Source organism: Equus asinus, chromosome 26 (genome assembly GCF_041296235.1).
Source record: "Equus asinus isolate D_3611 breed Donkey chromosome 26, EquAss-T2T_v2, whole genome shotgun sequence".
Classification (NCBI taxonomy): domain Eukaryota; kingdom Metazoa; phylum Chordata; class Mammalia; order Perissodactyla; family Equidae; genus Equus; species Equus asinus.
This window is the reverse complement of record NC_091815.1, coordinates 33,713,274-33,733,097: the sequence shown is the minus strand read 5'-3', so window position 1 is coordinate 33,733,097 and position 19,824 is coordinate 33,713,274. Positions and strand designations below refer to the sequence as shown.

The following is a 19,824-nucleotide window of genomic DNA, read 5'->3' as shown; positions in this document are numbered from 1 at the left end:
AGTTTTACGCAAGCTCCCTTTTCTTGCCAAGGGCCTGCCTCCACAGCAGACACACACTGCAAAGACGCCAAATTGCTTGAAAAGTAATTTATTTGCTCCTGATCACAAAGTCCAGGGAAGGTTGGAAGGGCAGTGTGGCTCCCTGGCTGTACCTCCCAGCTGCATCTGCAACTGCCTCCGCCCAGCGCCAGGCTCAGTGCCCCCAGCACCCCTCACGTTCCGACAGCTGCAGAGTATAGCCCGTGACCCCGGGGGCCGTTTAAACGGACGCCCCACTCACAACGTAAAAGGTTTCAGCTCAAATACTGAAACTGAACTGATGGTTGCAACTGCTGCCTTCCTAGAGCTCTCAAGAACAAGGGCGTCATGACGCCCGCACAGCTTACAGCTGTTAGTGCTTCTACGGCCCTTTCTGTGTTCCCAGCCTGCCAAGGCCCAGGCTGCCTGTGGTGCCTGGACAGCGGCCCCGGGGTGTCCCCCACATCCTAGGGCGGGCGGCGATGGAGGAAGGGCAGGCCAGGCCAAGCATGAGGAGTTAACAGTCAGTTTTATTGGGCTCAGACCAGGAGTCCGTGGGTCTTGAGGACCTCTGTGTATCTGTCAATTTTCTTCTCCACGTTCTTTTCAGCCTGTTTCCGTAGCCTCTGTGGGGTTAAGAGGACAGATGAGGATCAGCGGCTGCTGCCGCCCAGGAGCACCCTCACTGGAGGGACCTGACCCCACTCCCCACCCCAGGCGGAACCCTCCGGGGGCCCACGGAAACCATCACATCAAGAACGATGGCCCACCAGGCGCGGCGCCCCCACGCCCGGCCACTGCCCTCACCGTGAGCTGCTTTTTCTTCCGGTAATGGATTTTGGCCTTTTCCTTCCTCTTCTCCTCCAGAGTGGCTGTAACCGCCTGGTACTTCCAGCCAACCTCGTGAGCCAGGCGCCCTAGGTAGGCAAACTGGGGGGGGAAGGAGTGAAGCTGTAAGGAGACAGCCGGGACTGGGGCTGGGGCCCATAGAAGAGTGGTTGACAAATGGGGACCCTAGGTATTTAATGTTCCAATTTTTCCCTGGAAGCTGAGGACCGCCCCCCCCCACCCCAGAAGGGCTCCCTGCCCTTCCTGGCATCAGCTAAGCCATTGGCATTATCGGCACTGCCCACAGTGGCATCCGCAGACCATCGTGAGAAAAAGCCATCATCTGCCAGTCTTGGGGACCTAAAGATCACCCCCAGTGGGCCAGGAAGCCCCCATTAGGCCTCTCAGAGCACCCCGGAGCTCACTCACCTTTCGTGTAGGCTTCAGACGCACGACCTTCAGGGCAGCAGGAACCACCATCCGCTTTTTCTGTCAGAGAAAGAGAGGGGCTTAGAGCCCTGCAGCGAGGGGCGTGCAGGGAAGGAGGCTGGCCGGGGCAGTGTCTCAGCCAGCGCTGTTCTCACGAGGATCGAACAATGTAGGTAACTGTGGAACATCACGGACACCGGGCCACATGCACGCTGCCGTGGGGGCGTGGTCGAGCTCACCTTGTCGTAGGGCGGCGGGATGCCATCGAACACCTTGAGGCGGTCCAGGGCGGCCTGGCCTCGCTTGGTCTTGTGGGGCAGCATGCCTGCGGGCAGAGGGACAGCAGGCCTGCTCAGTGGGGCTCGCGAGGACCCTGCCCTGTCCCCCACGGTGGGCAGCCGGGCGGCCTCAGATGGTAGTGCATGTGGAGTCATCTCATGGTTGGGAAACTCGAACACGAGTGGGAGAAGTCCTCATCACTGGCCGAGCCCCCATCACCCCCGCGGTCCTCGGGCCCGGCTCACCTCGCACGGTCCGCCAGAAGATGCGGCTGGGGGCTCGGAAGTGGTAGGGGCCGCGGGATGGGTTGGTGTTCATGCGCTTGCGGAGAAAGGCCAGGTACTTCACTGGGGAGGGGGAAGGGAGAGCAGGTGAGGCCTCCCAGCTCCCAGGCAAATGCCAAGTTCTGCCAGCCCACACCCACGCCCCAAGGGCGGTCTGGGAACTCACACTAGCATCTCCCACTGCTGTGGGGTCACTTTCAAACCCTGAGACCTGAGCACCACCCAGGCCAACACTCTCTGGCCCTTCTCCCATGCCCTAACTTACACTTGTTTCTGTAGAAATTGCCAGAAATATTGATGCCCTCACAGCGCACGACCACCACCTTCCGGCCTAGAAGAAAAGGAAAGGGACGCAAAGATTAGGAAGCCACCCACGGGCTCTGTGTGCATCCATCCACCTGCCCTGATACTGCTGAAGACCCAGACAGGGGAGCCTCCGGCCTGAAGTCACGGAGAAGTAACCGGTGGAGCTGGATTCAAGGTGAATTACGAGTCAGCCCCAAAAGTAAACTTCAGCCCTGTAGCCCCCAGCCCCAGGGAGGGAGTGCTGGATGGTCTCAGAGCGGTGCATGGGGTTGATCTCACGGTCGTGAGACTCAAACGAAAGATGGTGATTGTTGCTCATCACCGACCTCCAGCCAGAGCTCGAGTCCGGGGAGCTGGGGACACTTACCCAGCAGCACCTGCTTGGCCACGATGGCCGCCAGGCGGCCCAGGAGATGGCCCCGGCCATCCAGCACCAGGACCTGTCAAGAGAGACAGCGAGAGGGGTCAGAGGCACCCACAGCTTTGATCCCACCCCAGTCAACAGCTTTCTACTTGTTTCCAGTTCGCCTGTCCCCCAGGGTGCTTCCTATCAGGTCCAGGACCCAGGAACTCGCACCCAAGGTTCACCTTGGTGGGCAAGTGTTTGACTCAGGATTTCAGCGAGGGGGATAACATTTCAAAGCCCCCTCACATCTTGGCTGCTTCAAGGGCAGGAAATCTTATGCCCAGATTAGGTTTGAGGCTAAGAGGATGAGCTAGGATTTGAACAAGACTGGCCACACTCAGCCCACGATGCTCCAGGTGGAAGAACCCATGCTCTGTGATACGAGCAGAAGCCCAAGAGACTTAACTCTCTCGTGATCTCAAAAGTACGGCAGTTTCTAGCATGAATATCTCAGCAAAGAAAACGGAGGTTCAGAGCGGGTGAGGCTACACAAAGTCGAACTGCTCAAACGCCAACCCTCAACTTCATCAGGAACAAAAGTCCCTCCTCTTATGCTTGTTATGTTTTGTGATTATCAGAAGACAGTGAAGAAAAAAACAGAATCCAAAGCCAGACTTGCTAACGAGGTGACTGGCCCAAACCCTCACCTCTCCAGGCTTCAACTTCCTCACCTCTAAGATGAGTGACAACACCTGCCTCAGGAATATCGTGAAATTAATCAACTTACACAAAACAGAACGCAAACTGTACCAGACACACAATAAATGGAGAGACACATGCCAGGAGCATTCTAAGTCCTTTATATATACATGAAGTTACACAAGGAGGCAGGGCACTCAGAGCTAAGCTTCTGCTGTCTTCCTCGAAGGCCTCCAGGTGCTTAAGGACAAAGCATGACCCGGGGGGAGCCTTTTATCACAAACTCTGCTTCCAGCAGCAACAGACCTTCAAAGCATCAATCAACCCCAAAAGCAAAGGAAAAGAGCAATTTGTTCCTGAATGCCCTGTAGGGAGGTGCCCCCTGGACCTGTTGCATAAGGTTTCACGCTGTCTCAGAAAACAAATTTCCTTCTACCTTTCTAAGTCCTTCTGGCTGGCCTAAAAATTAAAAATCGACATAAAACAGATTAACGGAAAAAAAAATTACAGCCTAGTAACACGAATACCTCCTGTACACATGGGAGAGACCCACGAGAACTGAGTAACTTGCCAAAATCACCACATTAATAACATCGCCAGCTAAAAACAAAGACGCTGGGGGTAGGAAGTCACGGGAGGCTACCAGTAAAAGCACAACAAACAAGGGTAAGCTTGTTACGTAGATTTACGTTCACACGTTCTCCATTGAAAAACTTCTAGAGACTGTGTCACTCTCCCCTTCCTCCTACAGCGCGATTCTCTTCCCAAAGGAGATTCCCCTTATACACGTGAAGGTCTCTACCGGAGAGACTTAACTTCCACAATTCTCCCAGCTTTTCCTGTCTGCGGCCTCTTAAAAATAACCCTATGCCCAAATAGCATATTTAGGGGTGGCCAATTCTACTCCCCTACAAATGCAAAATACTCAGACCTGCAGAGGAACGCTGATTAGCACACCCACGTGAGGCTGAAGCAATCCGTGCCTCGGGCAGGGTGCAAGTACCCGCCGTTTTGGGCAATCCTTGGCCTTTCATCACCCCCAGGCTGCCTGACTGTCTTCCCCGCCGCTGGGGACACTGGATGGGACCAATCCGGCCAAAACCTGGCCGAAATCAAAGTAACCTAGGCCCAATTTAAAAATAAGCCTCCCCCTGCCGGAAGCCCCATCATCGCCGCTCGGGAGGAATGATGCCGCATTTCAGCAAATCTCGGCCATAAAGACTCCCCGGATCGCCTATTCCCTGCTTACAGATTCCTCTTACCCCCAAAGCTCCCAGTTTTGCTCAGTTATCTAGCTAAAGTATCAAGACACACAAACGAAGGTGAAATAAGTCCCAATGCTGTCTCCGGTTGGACTCCCTCCGGCCCCACGCCGCCCGGACCTCGCGGAGCTCGCACCTGCCCCTCCGCCATCTTCGGCAGCCGCCCGGGAAAGAAGGAAGTCGCGCCGAAGAGTTTCTTATCCCTGAAAAGGGAGCGGCGGAAATGACGCCACACGGGCTGCGCGGACAGCTCTCTGTCTTTTCATTGGCCAAAGTGTCCTGCGCGTGCGCAGAGAGGCCGCTGAGAAGGCGGGGCCTCTTTTGATTGTCCAATCCGGTATCCTTTCCGTCGGACCTGGGCGGCCATGGCTGTGCCGGGCGGGAGATCACGTGGGCTGGGGAGGGGGCGGCTCTGCTGGGGCGGGGCTGTCCCGCCTCGGCCGCCGTAGTTTTGCCGGGCTGTTCATTCAGTGCACACGAGGTGGGTTTGCGAGGGGAAGGACTGTTACCCGCTCCGGCGACAGCAGGCTGCTGGGCACGTGGTGGCCCGCAGGGGGCATCCAGGCTCGCCCTTCAGCGCTCAGTCTAGGCTGAGATCTGGCTGCGGTGCCCCTTCCTCCTGCCTGCGACTTGACCCAACCCCACACCCTGTCTTGGCCTCAGTGTCCCCATCCCTCTGCCATCCGAGGGTGTAGAAAGCAACGACTTCAGTGCCTGAGTGGCCCCCCAAAGGAGCTTCTCACTTTCTAGACGCGAGGCCTTTGCTTCGGTTGTGCCCCGTGCCTGGGATCCCCTCCCTTCCACCCCCCGCCGTCTAGAATCTGGCTTGTCGCAGTCCCACTGCCCTTTGGCTCCAGAGTCCTTTCTCCAGAGAGCCCCGCTGTGTCTCAGGCTGGGTCACCTGCCTCCTCCGGGCTCCCACGGTGCCTGCGCCACCTCCGTCAGAGCGTGTGTCATCCTGTCCTAAGGCTCTCGGGGTCCCGTGACTTCTCCCCCATAGACCTGGGCTGGTTCTGACTCTCGTCTGGGTCCAGCGTTGCCCGGCACTGGCCCTGAGCCCCGGAGGCCCCAGAAAACAGGAGTTGAAGGAAACATTGCATTAACTGCCAAACCGAGACTCAGACCCCAGCGGCCCCATCCACACCCTGTCCCATGCACAGACAGGCCTGGCCAGAGCTGGTAGAAAAGGATGATTTATATACAATTTCCCGGGGAGGAGGGCTTTGTACAGAGGGGGGCGGCTGGGGCCGGGGCCGGGGCTGGATGCTGGCGTTGCCTCCATCCTGGAGAGAGATTGAGAGGGGCGGCGCGGCTCAGGAAGGGCCCAGTCTCTAGCTGACTTCCTCCGAGTCCCGGCTCTGTGTCCTCCGGCAGGTGACCACTCCCTCTGGGCCTCAGTGTTGTCCTCTGTAAAATGGGATCATAGATGCCTCTGTCTCACCGGGCTGTTTGAGGATCCATGGACAGGGGAGAGGAAAGCACCGAGCTCGGAGCTCTGCACAGACTCAGGGCGGAAAACAACTCGCTTCACAGCCAGCACTCGCTGTGTGTTCGGGCCTCGCTGTCCAAGAGAACTCTCTGCACTGAGGGAAGCGTTTTAGATCTGCGCTCTCGGATCCAGCCACAGTGCCAGCCATGTGTGAACACCGAGTGCTCCGAACGTGGCCAGTGCCACTGCGGAGCTGAATTTTTAATTTTACCTAATTTAAACTAATAGCGTCGTTACTGGGAGTGGGAAAACTTCTTCAGGCATTACCTTTCCTCAAAAAAATTGTAATAAAAATTACGGTTCAGAAACAAGTGCTGAAATGAAAAATCATCATTATTATTATTTACAGTCCAGAGGTCTTTTATTTATTTTTACACCTCTGATGCCCTGACCTCACAGGGCATGAGTTCCCGTGGCTCAGTTTTCACAGTGTGGGGCCCTGCGGGGAGCAGGCTGGCGCTTCTGCTGGACCCAAGTAACTTTCTCTTTGGCTTCCTTCTTTTTCTGATCATTTTCTTTGACACGTTTCAAGGAGCTCTCTGGGCTCTTACAGCGCTTCCTACGCTCATCAGTGCTCTTGGCGAGAATCTTGCCCTTAACTTGTTTGTTTACAACAGTGCCAACAGCATGCTGGCTAACACTGTCAACTCTCCCTGTTTTGCCAAAGTGACACTGGGGTGGGGGGACATTCTTTTTTTGAAGAGGGCCCTCTCCTTTGATGTCTTATAGAGTCGACATGTGTGGCCAAAGGAACAACTCCACGTTTTCTAGAAGGCCTAGAGAACCGACAGTGGCTGCCTCTCCTCTTTCCCTTTGTGTCATTTATTTTGGCGAATTACTGGAAGATAGTGGTTCCGGCCAAAAAGAAGGGAAAATCATTAGAAACTAATCACATAAAGTAGAGGAAGATTGGCACAGGTGTTAGGTCAGGGCCAATCTTCCTCACCAAAAAAAAAGAAGAAAGAGAAATTTAGAAACCGATCCTCAATCCAGTTACTGGAAAACTTCTGTATGTTGTGAACAACTTATGAAGCTGATTTTGCAACTGTAAATTTCATGAAATCTTAATACAGATCAAGTATTGCTGATAACAATTGAGCGTCTGAATTGAGATGTAAGTGTGGAGTACACACTGGATTCTGAAGACTTGGTATGAAAACAGCATGTAAAACCTTTCACTAGTAATTTTTTAAAAATATGGATGACATGTTGCGAGGAAAACATTTTGGATACACAGAATGAAATAAAATATTCAAAGTAACCTGTTTTCTTTTTGCTTAAAAGAAACTGGCTACTAGAAAATTTGAGTTCACACCTGTGGCTTGTGTTCAGTTTCCGTTGGACAGTGTTCGCTAAGCACCTCACATGAGTCACCTCACCTAACCTCTCTATGGTAAAAGGACTATTATTAGAGTCTTTTGTACGAATAAGGAAACTGAGGCAGAAGAGTGAAAGGCACAGAGGCTGGAACTAGAGGGCCCGGAGTCAAACCTTGGCTCTATCACTCATGAGCTGTGTCACTTTTGGCAAATTCTTTCCCTCTCTGTGCCTTGGTTTCAGCCTTGGTGAAAAAGGATAATAATGGCTTCTCTATAAGAATAAGCAGCTTCTCAATGAACCCACTGGGCCTCTCCTCCTTCCTCCCTCTGGGCCCATTCGCCTCCTGCCCCCACACAGGTTCCCCGGTTCTTTCCTCCATCACTCGCCTTTCTTGGCTGGCTGCTGCCCTGGGCAGGAAGTCCCAGCTCCCCTGCCTGGTGGCTGAGACCTATGTTTTCCTGTGGCATTTTTCAAACCCCTACCCACGCCTGCCCCGGGCTGGCCGAAGTTCCTGGAACAGCCTGAGTTTTGTCACACCCAGAGGGCTTTGCAGAGGCAGTCCCCTCCGCCCGCTCCAGGAGGCCACTCTCTCCCGGCTTGCAGACTCTTGTACCCACACATCTCCCTTGGACCCCACAGGTCCCCACGGAGCTCCCTGTCTGTCCCTCATCTCCCTCTGCCCCCAGGTGCCCCAGAGGGCCAGACTCAGGGTCCTCCGTGCCCCCTCCCCAAAGCCCGTCAGACTCCCACCCTGTCCTTCTTGATCCCTGACCCCTGACTCTGCCTCCATCTCTGTCCCCTCCTCTCCATCCTCATGGTCCTGGTCCCCGCCCCGCCTCAGGCTTTGTCCTCCCTCCCCGGACCCTCAGCCAGCCTCCTCTCTGGCCTCCTGTCTCTCTCCTCCGGGCTGTCCCCGATCACGGCCCCAGGGGGGTCTTCGTGCCTCCAGAGCTGACCCGCCCCTCCCCTGCTCACGGCCCTCCTGTGACTCCCCATGCGCCCGCCCCTCATCCCCCAGAGTCCAGGGTCCTCAGCTTGGTGAAGGACTCACCAAGTCAGTGCTCCACGAGCCGCAGGGGCAGCACGTCCTGGGGACTGGGGCCGGGGGCCCCTGGCCACCCCCTCAGCCCTCCCACCCCCTCTGCTCGCCGCCCCTCACCGGCTCCCCAGGGCAGGCCGGCCTCCGCCTCCTCCTTCGCCAGTGCAGGCACCAGGCGGCGGCCGGCAGCAGGACGGCCACGGGCAGCAGCAGCAGCAGGAGCAGCAGAGGGGCCTGAGGGGCTGGCAGGGCTGTGGCCCCCAAGGCCCCGGCACTCCTCGGGGGCAGCAGGGTGGAGGAGTCTGGGGGGAGAGAGGAGGCTGGTGACTGGGGAGAAGGGCAGGGCCAGGGAAGGAAAGAAAGCCCGCGTGATGCCGGCTGTGTGACCTCGGGAGGGCTGCTCCCCTCTCTGTGCCTCAGTCTCCTCGTCTGTCAGTTGGGGGTCAGCATTACACCTACCTCATAAGGTCGTCACGAAAATGACATGAGGGGATATACAGAAAGGGCTTAGAACAGTGTCTGGCACATAGGTTGCATTTTATTTTATAATTGGACAAAGATGTTTCTAGAGCTTCTGTATCAGTTTGTTTATTCATCTCCTTTCCAACAGTCTGTGAGCTCCATGTGGGCGACAGGAGCCTTATCTGTCTTATTTATCACTAGAACCTACTACTTAGTGCTTGCTAAATAATATTAACATAGTTTAAATATTTGAATGAATAAATGGATAGATAACAAGACAATAAAGGATAGAATGTACGAAGCTATGATGGCCCACAAGGCCCCATACAATCTGGCCCCCTCTGTTCCTTCTGTACCCTCATCTCCCACAGTCTCCCCTTCACTCCCTCAACTCCAGCCACAGGGGCCGCCTCACTACGCCTTAAACACATAGGCAGGTTTCTGCCTCAGGGCCTTTGCACTGCCTGTTCTTGTTCCCAAGTTTCAGTGACCTTCCAGCCAACCACCTCAGACCACGATTCTGTCACCCTGTTTTAATTTGCCTGCATGGGGCCCCTTACACTCAGATATTTTCCTGTTTGTCTATTTGTTTACAGTTAATAATACTTGGCTGAATAAATGAAGAGTCATAAATGTAAATACAAATGAAGCTAAATCGAAATGGCAAAATGATTGGGAGTGCAGGGAGAAACTGAGAAAAATATCACTAGAGTGGGAGGCTTTTTTTTTTTCTTTTTTGAGGAAGATTAGCCCTGAGCTAACATCTGCTGCCAATCCTCCTCTTTTTGCTGAGGAAGACTGGCCCTGAGCTAACATCCATGCCCATCTCCCTCTACTTTCTATGTGGGACGCCTGCCACAGCATGGCTTGCTAAGCGGTGCCATGTCCACACCCGGGATCCAAACCGGCGAACCATGAGCTCACTTAACCGCTGTGCCACCGGAACTGGAACGTGCTCACTTAACCGCTGTGCCACCGGGCCGGCCCATAGACCGGAAGACTTTTTAATATCCCTCTCTGAACCTGACAGGTCTATAGACAAATATACCAAGGACAGAAAGACACAGTAATTCCATGATAAAGTTGACAGAAGATATACCACTGATTCGACTCTGACCCCACTAAAAAATTAATCTATTCTTTTCCTAAGACCTTGCTCAGTTAGAAAACTGAGTATATACTTGGCCACAAAGAAAACCTAAATAAACTGAAAAAGCTGAGTTTCCACAGGGCACAGTCTCTCATATTCCAATAAAGTTATCTCGTTTTGGTACTTCAGTGCTGGCCCTCCCAGGTGGCAGCCACTCGCCCCATGTGGCTATTGAGCATGTGGCCTGTGGCTGGTCGGACTTGAGACGTGTCATCAGTGGAAAATACACACCAGATTCTTAAAGACTTAGTAGGGAAAAAAAGAATGTGAAATAACTCACGAAATTAGTCTTTTAAAATATTGACTATGTGTTGAAATGGTACTAGTTGGAAATATTGGGTTAAATAGAATTTGTGACTGAAATGATTAATTACTAAAAATAAGTATAAAAGGATTACAATTAAATGCAATAATATCATTATAGAGAACAGATTAGTGGTTGTCAGTGGTTAGGGATGGAGTTGTTGGGAGGAGGTCAAGGGGCCAGCCCTGTGGTGTAGTGGTTAAGTTCCGCGCCCTCTGCTTCAGCAGCCTGGGTTTGTGGGTTCAGATCCTGGGTGCAGACCTGCACCACTTGTCAGCCATGCTATGGTGGTGTCCCATATATAAAATAGAGGAAGACTGCCACAGATGTTAGCTTAGGGCTAATCTTCCTCAAGGAAAAAAAAAAACAGAGGAAAATTGGCAACAGATGGTCGCTCAGGGCCAATTTTCCTCAGCAAAAAAAAAAAAAAAAAGGAGTGGGTCAAGTTAAGTATCTTGATTGTGGTGGTGATTACAGGAAGCTACACGTGCTAAAATCTCATACACACACTCTTTTAAGGGTTGAGGTGTATCCCTCAAAATTTGTATGTTGAAGTCCTAACCCCCAGTGCCTCGGAATGTGACCTTATTTTGGAGACGGGGTCTTTAAAGAGATAAACAAGTTAATGGTTAACTTGAGCGTCAAGTTATGAGGCGTCAAGAGACGAGGGCATCAGTGGTGGCCCCGACTCCAATAGGACTGGTGTCTATAAAAGAGAAATCTGGACGCAGAGGGAGAAAGCCACGGGAACACGGAAGTGGCCCCCTGTGAGCCAAGGAGAGAGGCCCGGACATGTCCTTCCCTCGCCGCCCACAGAAGGAGCCAGCTCGGCCAACACCTTGATTCCCGACTTCTGGCTTCCAGAACCGCGAGGCAATAAATTTCTGTTGTTTAAATCACCTGGATTGTGTTACTTTGTTACTGCAGCCCAGGCACTAACACGTACCCCCCCACACACACACATGCACACACGCACGCGCGTGCAGGTGGAACTGATAAAATCTGAATACTCTGTGGATTGTACGTGTCAATTTCCTGGTTTTGATAGCGTCCTATAATTAATGTCAACAGGCAAAAGGTCACAGCGGGGAGGCTGGGTGAAGGGTGGCCTGGAGCTCCCCGTGCATTTCCTTGCATCTTCCTGTGAATCTATAATTCTCCCCCCCTAAAAAAATCAAACAACTAGTAACTTGCTAGAAAAACTCAAATGTGAAAATTCCTGAAAAGAAGTGAACTCACTTTTTTTTTTTTAACTTGACCACTAGAAAATTCACACTGAAACAGGCGGCCCTCATTTCTGTCGGACAGGGTGGCCGGAGAGAAACAGGCAGGGACTGTTTTTCCCTTCTCAGAGGTGGGTAAACTGAGGCCCAGAAAGGGGAATGAACTTGGGGGAACATGCCCAAAGTCATGCAGCCCGTGGGAGGGGGTGAGGGTGGGAGGGGAGAGGGTGGATGGGGGACTGTGGGGGCGCTGGGAGCCTTTACCGGGCTGACACTGCAGCTCCAGGCACCGGGAGAAATTCCGGCGGGTGATCCAGGGCCTCAAGGCCAACAGCTGCTGGGAGGTGTCCTGCAGGAGGTGGGAGATGTTGGTCTGGACGAATCGAAGACAGCTGGGGGGGGGCTGGGGGCAGGGGAGGGAGACGTCACCACCGCATCACCCCCAGTGTCTCAGGCCAAGGGCCTTCCCTGCCCAGCAACGCCCAACAACAGGGCCCAGCGAGGCTGGGTCTCAAGAGTTTGGACCCCTGCTCCCCCTGGTTGCTAGGGAGAAGCTTCCTTAGCAACGCCCAACAACAGGGACCCCATGAGGCTGAGTATCAGAGTTTGGACTCCTCCCCCTGGTTGCTAAGGGGAAGCTTCCTTAGCAACACCCAGCAACAGGGACCCCACGAGGCTGGGTCTCAGAGTTGGGACCCCTGCTCTGCCTGGTTGCTAGGGAGAAGCTTCCTTAGCAACGCCCAACAACAGGGCCCAATCAGGCCTGGGTCCAGAGGGAATTTAGACCCCCTCCTTCTCCCGGTTGCTAAGGGGAGAGAACCCCTTAGCAACGCCCAGCCACAGGGCCTGAGAAATAAACTCAGAATTGTCGCCTCGGGCCCAGCCCCTTCCCCATCCTCCGCTGCCTGGAGAAGAGTTGCTCCCCAGCAACGGGGGCCCCCAGTGGGACTGGGGTTCCAGCTCCACCTCCTTTGGGTTGCTAGGGTCAAAAGAAACCTCCAGTAAGACCTCGCAGAGCTTGACTTCCACTCCCTAGGAAGGCAGCTGGCTCCCCTCACTTGTCCCCCAAGTTCAGGGCTGACCTGGAAGGCACATAAGGTGACAAAGAGTATCTCGGTGTTGACATCCTCCAGCAGGTTTTGCATCTGGGACCCAGCCACAGTCTTGAGCCTTCTCATCCAGCGCTGGGCCAGGACCAGGCGCCAGAGGGCCCCACAGAGCTCGTCCTGGGGAGGGACAACCCGAGCTCTGGGCCCCGCGGGCAGAGGGCACTCGGGGCTTGGGTGCATGGGGCTGGGAGGAAGAGGGGCTTGGGGCCGGGACGCCTGGCTCCCAGGGGAGGAGGCAGCCAGGTGGGTAAGCTAGGCTGGTCCCCTGGGGGCGGGGTGCACCTCCAGCCTCTCCTGCCCACCTCCATCCCAGCCCCCCCGCCCCCCCACCTGACACTCACGTCCTGCAGGTTGGAGGCAACAGTGACTGGGTAATCTTGAAGCAGGTAGTCAGACTGCAGAGAAAACAGGGGCAGGCGGGGCTGAAGACAGGAGGAAGGGAACTGTGGAGACCCGGAGAGAGGGGGACAGGGACCCACGAGGACAGAGACCTAGATGGGGGGAACTCAGACCCAGCGAGGGAAGCTGGGCCTCCGAAAGGCCTGCAGGAGAGGATGGGAGCAGCCCTCACCAGCTTGCCAATGGTCTTAGCGAAGGTGGAGGAGATGGGGCTGTGGCTGAAGGAGCAGTCGGGGCTCCCGCGGAGGCCGGGGCTGAGCAGCAGCAGCAGCAGCAGCAGCAGCAGCGAGGTCTGTGGGGCGGGGGGCACTATTGGCTCCACACCCCCCTCAGCGAGGCTTCCCCCCGGCCCCAGGGCTCATCCATCTCTTCCAGCTCTCTGCCCCCTCCATCTGGCTCTGAGCGCCCCTCTCTGACCGGCCTCTTCTCTCCCCCTCTCTCCACCTCCCCGACTCAGCCCGTCTCTCTCCCTTTCTGCTCACCTCTGCCTGGGATCTTCTCTTCTCTGTCCACCCCTCTGCCCTTCTGTGCTCATCTCTCCTGCTTCGTCCTGAGCTGGGTCCTGTCATCCCCACTGGGACCCATCTCCCTCTGTTTCTTCCTCTGACGCTTGTCCATCTCCCCCCACCTCTCTCCATCCCCCCAACCCCTGTTCACCTCTACCATTTCAGTTCATCTCTCCATCTCCCCCACCTCTGTCCACATCTCCCCCACCTCTGTCCATCTCCCCCACCTCTGTCCATCTCCCCCACCTCTGTCCACATCTCCCCCACCTCTGTCCATCTCCCCCACCTCTGTCCATCTCCCCCACCTCTCTCCATCTCCCCCACCTCTCTCCATCTCCCCCACCTCTCTCCATCTCCCCCACCTCTGTCCACATCTCCCCCACCTCTCTCCATCTCCCCCACCTCTGTCCACATCCCCCCCACCTCTCTCCATCTCCCCAACTCCTGTTCACCTCTACCATTTCTGTTCATCTCTCCATCTCCCCCACTTCTCTCCATCTCCCCCACCTCTGTCCATCTCCCCCACCTCTGTCCATCTCCCCCACCTCTGTCCACATCTCCCTCACCTCTCTCCATCTCCCCCACCTCTGTCCACATCTCCCCCACCTCTGTCCACATCTCCCCCACCTCTGTCCACATCTCCCCCACCTCTGTTCATCTCCCGCACTTCTCTCCATCTCCCCCACCTCTCTCCATCTCCCTCCACCTCCCTCCATCTCCCCCACCTCTGTCCACATCTCCCCCACCTCTCTCCATCTCCCCCACCTCTGTCCATCTCCCCCACCTCTGTCCACGTCTCCCCCACCTCTGTCCATCTCCCCCACCTCTCTCCATCTCCCCCACCTCTGTCCACATCCCCCCACCTCTCTCCATCTCCCCAACCCCTGTTTACCTCTACCATTTCTGTTCATCTCTCCATCTCCCCCACCTCTCTCCATCTCCCCCACCTCTCTCCATCTCCCCCACCTCTCTCCATCTCCCCCACCTCTGTCCATCTCCCCCACCTGTGTCCATCTCCCCCACTTCTCTCCATCTCCCCCACCTCTGTCCACATCTCCCCCACCTCTGTCCATCTCTCCCGCACCTCTCTCCATCTCCCCCCACTTCTCTCCATCTCCCCCACCTCTGTCCATCTCCCCCACCTCTGTCCATCTCTCCCCACCTCTGTCCATCTCCCCCACCTCTGTCCATCTCCCGCACCTCTCTCCATCTCCCCCCACTTCTCTCCATCTCCCCCACCTCTGTCCATCTCCCCCACCTGTGTCCATCTCCCCCACTTCTCTCCATCTCCCCCACCTCTGTCCACATCTCCTCCCACCTCTGTCCATCTCCCCCCACCTCTCTCCATCTCCCCCACCTCTGTCCACATCTCCCCCACCTCTGTCCACATCTCCTTCCACCTCTGTCCATCTCCCCCCACCTCTCTCCATCTCCCCTACCTCTGTCCACATCTCCCCCACCTCTGTCCACCTCTCCCTCCACCTCTGTCCACATCTCCCCACCTCTCTCCACCCCTCACCCCTCGGTCTCCCCTCTCGGCCCTGCCTCTCCCCCTCCTTCTCTCCCTGGTATACGCACAGTTGGGCTCCAGGCTGGCGCCAGCACTATCATCTCGGCCGGGGGCCCCTCATGCCTGTGGCTGGATCTTGGAAGGGACAGAGGAGCGAGTCTCGGACCCCCGTACCCCAGCCCCTTCCTCGTCCGCCCCTCCACCTCCCCGCCCCTCCCTCGGCCCCTTGATGTGGCTAAGTTTCCGCCTCCGACTCCCACGGGCTTCCTGCGTGAGCCCCAGTTACGGCGAAAGGTCCTCATCTCCCCTTCCAAGAACCCCGACGTCCGGTCCCCGGAACCCTCCCCAGGCCGGGGACCCAGGAGCCCGACCCCCAGCCCTCCGCCCTCGGCACCGGGAGGGAGACCCCGGCCCCGCCCCTCGGGGACCCGAGCCCATTGCTCCTCACGCACCAGGCTTGCCCCAGCTGGGTGTGGAAGGGGCCAGGCCGGGTGACAGCCGGAGACCGAAAGTGAAAGGGAAATTTGGGGTAGACGGGGAGCAGGGTGGATTTGGCCGAGGCAAGGGGCGCCCCCTGGTGGTGACAGGTGGGGGTCACACCGCGGAGGGCGCCTCGGCCGACGCGCGCGAAGGATGAGGTGGGGTTGACTCCGGGGCGGGACACACAGTGAGCGGGGCGCTGGGCCCCCGAGCCCTTCACCTCCGCCTCGAAACGCCCCCTCCCACATCCAGGGAGACGGCAGCGCCATCCCTCCAGGTGCTCAGGCCCAAAGCCCTGGAGTTGACCTATGACGTCTGCCTTTCGCTGCCCACGGACAGTCCAGCTCATCAGCAGATATGTTGAATGACTGTCAGAATGTATCCAGAGTCCCACCACTTCTCACCACCCCCATTGCCATCACCTGGGTGCTGCCACCACCATCTCCCACCTGCATATCACTGTCGCCTCCTCAGGCGGCTCCCTGCGACAGCCCTCACCACCAGCACCCCCAGGGTGTTCTGCAGGTCAGCTCACGCCCCTCCTCCGCTCCAAAGCCTCCCTTGGCTCCCACCACACTCAGAATCAGACTCCTCACCGTGGCCCACACAGACCTGCAGGACCTGGCCCTGTCCCCTCTCTGCCCCTGCCTCCTCACTGTGCCAGAGGGTGGCACACTTCTGCCCCAGGGCCTTTGCACTGGCTGTTCCCTCAGCCTGGAATGCCCTTCCCCCAGACACCCACATGGCTCACCGCCACCTCATCAGGGGTTTGCTCAAATACACTCCTCCCCCACCACCCTTTCTCAAACGGCGCCCCCTCCCAGCACCCCCACTCCTTGCTCTCTCCCTTGTCACTTATCGCCTTCTGACACACCCCACAGTTTACTTATCTTCTTGTGAGTTGCCCCCACTGGGACGTCGGCTCCGGGAGGACCACGGTGGGTGTCTGCTCACCCTGCTGGGTAAGATGCTCGTGGAAGGTGCTCCATCAGTATTTGTTAAGTGGAGGGACAGACAGAGCCTGGCCTCTTTCCTTCCTCGTTATTGTCGTATACTAGGGAACGCGTCTGCTCTTTGTCTCTGGTTCCCGGGAGGCAACCAACCGCTAAACCCTTGGAATTTCCGAAAAAGTGATAGCGGTGTCTTGGTTACTCGTGGGGAGCCCCCTGGCCACCCTGAGTTTATGCTGACGAGACTCAGGAAGGGGGCTGGTCAGGCCAGAAGGCCCAACCATGTGATTAGGTTGGGGCTTAGAGGCACAGGGTATCAGCCCAACTTGCCGACCTCTGACCTCCAACCTCCAACCTCTGGGGAAAGAAGAGAGGCGCTGCAGATTGAGTTCTCTCTCAGCCTCCGTCTTCACACGACTTTCTCCTCTTCTCACCGCGTCCCATCTCTTCTCTTTCTTATAAGGACAAGTCATTAGATGTGGGGCCCATTCGGATGACCCAGGATGAGCTTATCTTGAGATGCTTAACTTAATTCTATCTGCAAAGACCGTTTGTCCAAATAAGGTCATATTCATAGGTTCCAGGTGAGGATGTGGACACATCTTTTTGAGCAGCCACCACTCAACCCACTACAGTTCCCTCAAGGCTGTTTCCCACCGCCGGGCCTTTGCATATGCTGTTCCCTCTGCCTAGGATGCTCTCCCACCACCACCTTTCTAGCCTAATCAGATCGTCAGTGTCCTGGAAGACTCAGTGCGATCGCTAATCATCAGGAAATGCAAATCAAAACCACAATGAGGTATCACCTCACACCTGTTCCGATGGCTGTTACCCAAAAGCCAGAGAGAAGCAGGGAGAAAAGGGAACCCTTCTGCACTGTTGGGGACACCGCCTCAACACAGTTAGCGTAAGAGAAGCCAACCTGGAGAAGCCATATTGGAACCATGAATAACCCTGACTCACCAGCCCCTTGAATCTTTGCTTTCGTTGCCTAGATAAGTAATCGTCCTGCGCCGGGGAATTTGCAGGCTCTGTAGATTTTGCGGCCCCTCCCAGCTGCGGGAAGATGATCGCTTTGTTCTTTCGAGTTCTCCAGGAATGTGATGGCCTCCAGAGAGTCCGCGCCGATATCCATGACAGCTGAAAGGTCTGATGTGCAAGTCCCAGGCTGCAACACGAGGGGTCCGGAGTTTCCTACCCCCTCCTGGTAACCCACCGGCCTGTGTAACGGCTTCCAGATTCTGCGCCCCCTGAAGATGGTTCTCTTGGACATCAGTCGGCCGTCTTCCCCTTTGCCAGCAAGTTGTAATAAAAAGTCCTGTCTCTCCTACCTCCTTGCCTCTTGACTACGGGCATGTCTTGTGGCGGGTAGACGACCCCGCTTCAGGCGGTAACATTGGTGGGAATGTAAGTTGGTGCAGCCACTATGAAAAACAGTATGCAGGGGCCGGCCCGGAGGCACAGCTGTTAAGCGCTCACATTCCGCTTCGGTGGCCCAGGGTTCGCCGGTTCGGGTCCCGGGGGTGGACATGGCACCGCTTGGCAAACCATGCTGTGGTGGGCGTCCCACGAATAAAGTAGAGGAAGATGGGCACAGACGTTAGCTCAGGGCCAGTCTTCCTCAGCAAAAAAAGGATTGGCAGCAGATGTTGGCTCAGGGCTAATCTTCCTCAAAAAAAAAGAGAAGGAAATCCTGCCATTGGTGACAATGTGGATGGAACTGGAGGACATTGTTACGTTAAATAAGCCAGACAGAGAAAGACAAATACGGTATGATCTCATTTATATGTGGAATCTAGAAAAGCTGAATTCAGCTTCTAAAAAAGCCGGCCCTGTAGCTCAGTGGTTAAGTTCACACACTCCACTTTGTGGCTCAGGCTTTTGCCGGTTCGGATCCTGGGTGTGGACCTACACACTGCTCATCAGGCCGTGATGTGGTGGCGTCCCACAGAGAACTAGAAGGACTTAAGAACTAGGATACACAACTATGTACTGGGGCTTTGGAGAGGAAAAAAAAAGGGGAATATTGGCAACAGATGTTAGCTCAGGGCCAATCCTCCTCACCAGAAAAAAAAAAAAAGAGCAAGTAATGGCTTAAAAAAGCTGAATTCATAGAACCAGAGACTAGAATGGTGGTTGCCAGGAGCTGGGGATTGGGGGAAATGGGGAGATGTTGGTCAAAAAGTACAAACTTTTAGTTAAAAGACGAATTAGTTCTGAGGCTCTAATGTACAATATGGTGACTATAGTTAACAAAACTAGTCAATACCAGTTTCAAGAATTGTAGACCTGAAAGTCGCTAAGACAATAGATCTCCCGTGTCTACACAACATATATAAAAGGTAACTATGTGGAGTTACGGGGGTGTTGATTAACTTGACCATGGTAATCATTTCCCAATGCACATACATATTAAATCGTCATGTTGCACACCTTGAAAAAATTATGTTGTACAACCAAGATATATAGAATTTTTATTGGTCAATCATATCTCAATAAAGTTAGAAAAAAATTCAACGAGACAGCAACTTCCTTGGGAAGATTCCTGCCACCTCTCATCCCCCCCACTCTCAGGCTGGCTAGGGTGCTTTCTCTGGGCCCCCAGGGTGCCCCGAGTTTCCTCTATTATAGTACATGGCACCTTAGGTTACCTCTGTATGTCTTTCAACCAGAGCTGAGACTGCCTCTCCTCTGCTCATAGACCCTCTATGGCTCCCTAGTGCCCTTGGGACAAACTTGCAGCCCTTGCCGACACCTTGATTTTGGACCCACTTTGGACTCCTGACTCCCAGAACTGTAAGGTCACACGTTGTGTTGTTTTATTTAAGCCACTAACTTTGTGATCATTTGTTACAGCAGCAACTGCAAACAAATACCCGCCTCGCCCACCAGAATGTCAGCTCCAGGAGGCCAGGAGCTTCTTGTTCACGGCCATCTCCCCAGCGCCTGGAACAGTGCCTTACTCATAGTAGGCGCCCAGTGGATATTGGACCGACTGGATGCTGCTTTGATGAGGAGCTCCTGCCTCCCGGCCAGAGATGACTGGACCAGAAGTGGACACCTGACCTAGGCTGGCCAATCAGACTTCCCCTCCCGGGGATGCAGTGCTGAGCGTCGTCTGTGGTCTGGGCCGGGGGCACACGGACCTGCCGAGACGGGCTTGGGCTGGTTAAGGCAACAGATTAACAAGAAGGACCCTGAGGCAGCCCACAGAGTCCAGAGGGAGTCGTCAAACTGCAGGCAGGAACCCGAGCCTTCCAGAGCCTTCCAGAGCCTTCCCACCAACGCTCCCCTCCCTCCGTGTCGCTCCCGTGCAAACGTCCAGGTCCTGGGAGAGGTAAGCTCTGCGTCCAGACTTAGTCAATGCCGACAAGAGGTGGCCCAGGACAAAATCAACCTCTAATTAAGCCAACACTCATTAAGCACGTCCTG

At 55.3% G+C, this 19,824-nt stretch overlaps 2 protein-coding genes and 4 non-coding genes across 13 annotated transcripts; all 6 read right to left on the bottom strand.

Moving 5' to 3' along the window:
• Positions 1-528: 528 nt before the first annotated feature.
• Positions 529-4,737, bottom strand: RPL13A (ribosomal protein L13a). 3 transcript variants are annotated; one of them, XM_070498183.1, is made up of 8 exons: positions 4,588-4,737; positions 2,512-2,584; positions 2,104-2,169; positions 1,800-1,901; positions 1,515-1,600; positions 1,276-1,335; positions 826-948; positions 529-644 (listed from the first exon to the last, which is right to left on the bottom strand). In XM_070498183.1, exons 1-8 carry the CDS (start codon positions 4,600-4,602, stop codon positions 558-560), a joined length of 612 nt encoding a protein of 203 aa, XP_070354284.1. In that variant the 5' UTR covers positions 4,603-4,737; the 3' UTR covers positions 529-557. The 3 variants fall into 3 exon arrangements, with proteins under 3 accessions (XP_070354284.1, XP_070354283.1, XP_070354285.1); XM_070498182.1 differs by having other exon boundaries at positions 4,504-4,630; XM_070498184.1 differs by having other exon boundaries at positions 4,452-4,627.
• LOC123281349 (small nucleolar RNA SNORD35) lies at positions 1,108-1,194 on the bottom strand. Its single transcript, XR_006520785.1, has one exon. It is a non-coding gene; the product is annotated as a small nucleolar RNA SNORD35 (small nucleolar RNA).
• Positions 1,404-1,474, bottom strand: LOC123281348 (small nucleolar RNA SNORD34). The gene has a single exon (XR_006520784.1). It is a non-coding gene; the product is annotated as a small nucleolar RNA SNORD34 (small nucleolar RNA).
• LOC123281346 (small nucleolar RNA Z195/SNORD33/SNORD32 family) lies at positions 1,678-1,762 on the bottom strand. The gene has a single exon (XR_006520782.1). It is a non-coding gene; the product is annotated as a small nucleolar RNA Z195/SNORD33/SNORD32 family (small nucleolar RNA).
• LOC123281347 (small nucleolar RNA Z195/SNORD33/SNORD32 family) lies at positions 2,390-2,473 on the bottom strand. The gene has a single exon (XR_006520783.1). It is a non-coding gene; the product is annotated as a small nucleolar RNA Z195/SNORD33/SNORD32 family (small nucleolar RNA).
• A 739-nt stretch (positions 4,738-5,476) lies between the features above and the next one.
• Positions 5,477-16,548, bottom strand: FLT3LG (fms related receptor tyrosine kinase 3 ligand). Of its 6 annotated transcripts, none has more exons than XM_070498176.1 (8): positions 16,397-16,548; positions 15,031-15,097; positions 13,119-13,238; positions 12,889-12,942; positions 12,521-12,664; positions 11,703-11,841; positions 8,420-8,601; positions 5,629-5,858 (listed from the first exon to the last, which is right to left on the bottom strand). In XM_070498176.1, the coding sequence occupies exons 1-8, from the start codon at positions 16,429-16,431 to the stop codon at positions 5,646-5,648; spliced, it is 954 nt and encodes a 317-aa protein (XP_070354277.1). In that variant the 5' UTR covers positions 16,432-16,548; the 3' UTR covers positions 5,629-5,645. The 6 variants fall into 6 exon arrangements, with proteins under 6 accessions (XP_070354281.1, XP_070354277.1, XP_070354280.1 ...); XM_070498179.1 differs by lacking the exon at positions 16,397-16,548 and adding an exon at positions 15,415-15,525 and having other exon boundaries at positions 11,703-11,787; XM_070498178.1 differs by lacking the exon at positions 16,397-16,548 and adding an exon at positions 15,415-15,523.
• Between the last annotated feature and the right edge of the window lie 3,276 nt (positions 16,549-19,824).

What these genes read in the sequence shown, in the direction of transcription:
- RPL13A (XM_070498182.1), bottom strand. Translation starts at nt 4,602, where the DNA reads ATGGCGGAGGGGCAGGTGCGAGCTCCGCGAGGTCCGGGCGGCGTGGGG. An exon ending in CAATTTCTACAGAAACAAGT is followed by an intron (nt 1,902 to 2,103) that starts GTAAGTTAGGGC and finishes CCCCCTCCCCAG; the next exon opens with TGAAGTACCTGGCCTTTCTC. An exon ending in GTCTGAAGCCTACACGAAAG is followed by an intron (nt 949 to 1,275) that starts GTGAGTGAGCTC and finishes TTCCCCCCCCAG; the next exon opens with TTTGCCTACCTAGGGCGCCT.
- FLT3LG (XM_070498176.1), bottom strand. Translation starts at nt 16,431, where the DNA reads ATGGAGCACCTTCCACGAGCATCTTACCCAGCAGG. An exon ending in CGCCAGCCTGGAGCCCAACT is followed by an intron (nt 13,239 to 15,030) that starts GTGCGTATACCA and finishes CCCGCCCCACAG; the next exon opens with ACCTCGCTGCTGCTGCTGCT. An exon ending in CTAAGACCATTGGCAAGCTG is followed by an intron (nt 12,943 to 13,118) that starts GTGAGGGCTGCT and finishes TTTTCTCTGCAG; the next exon opens with TCTGACTACCTGCTTCAAGA.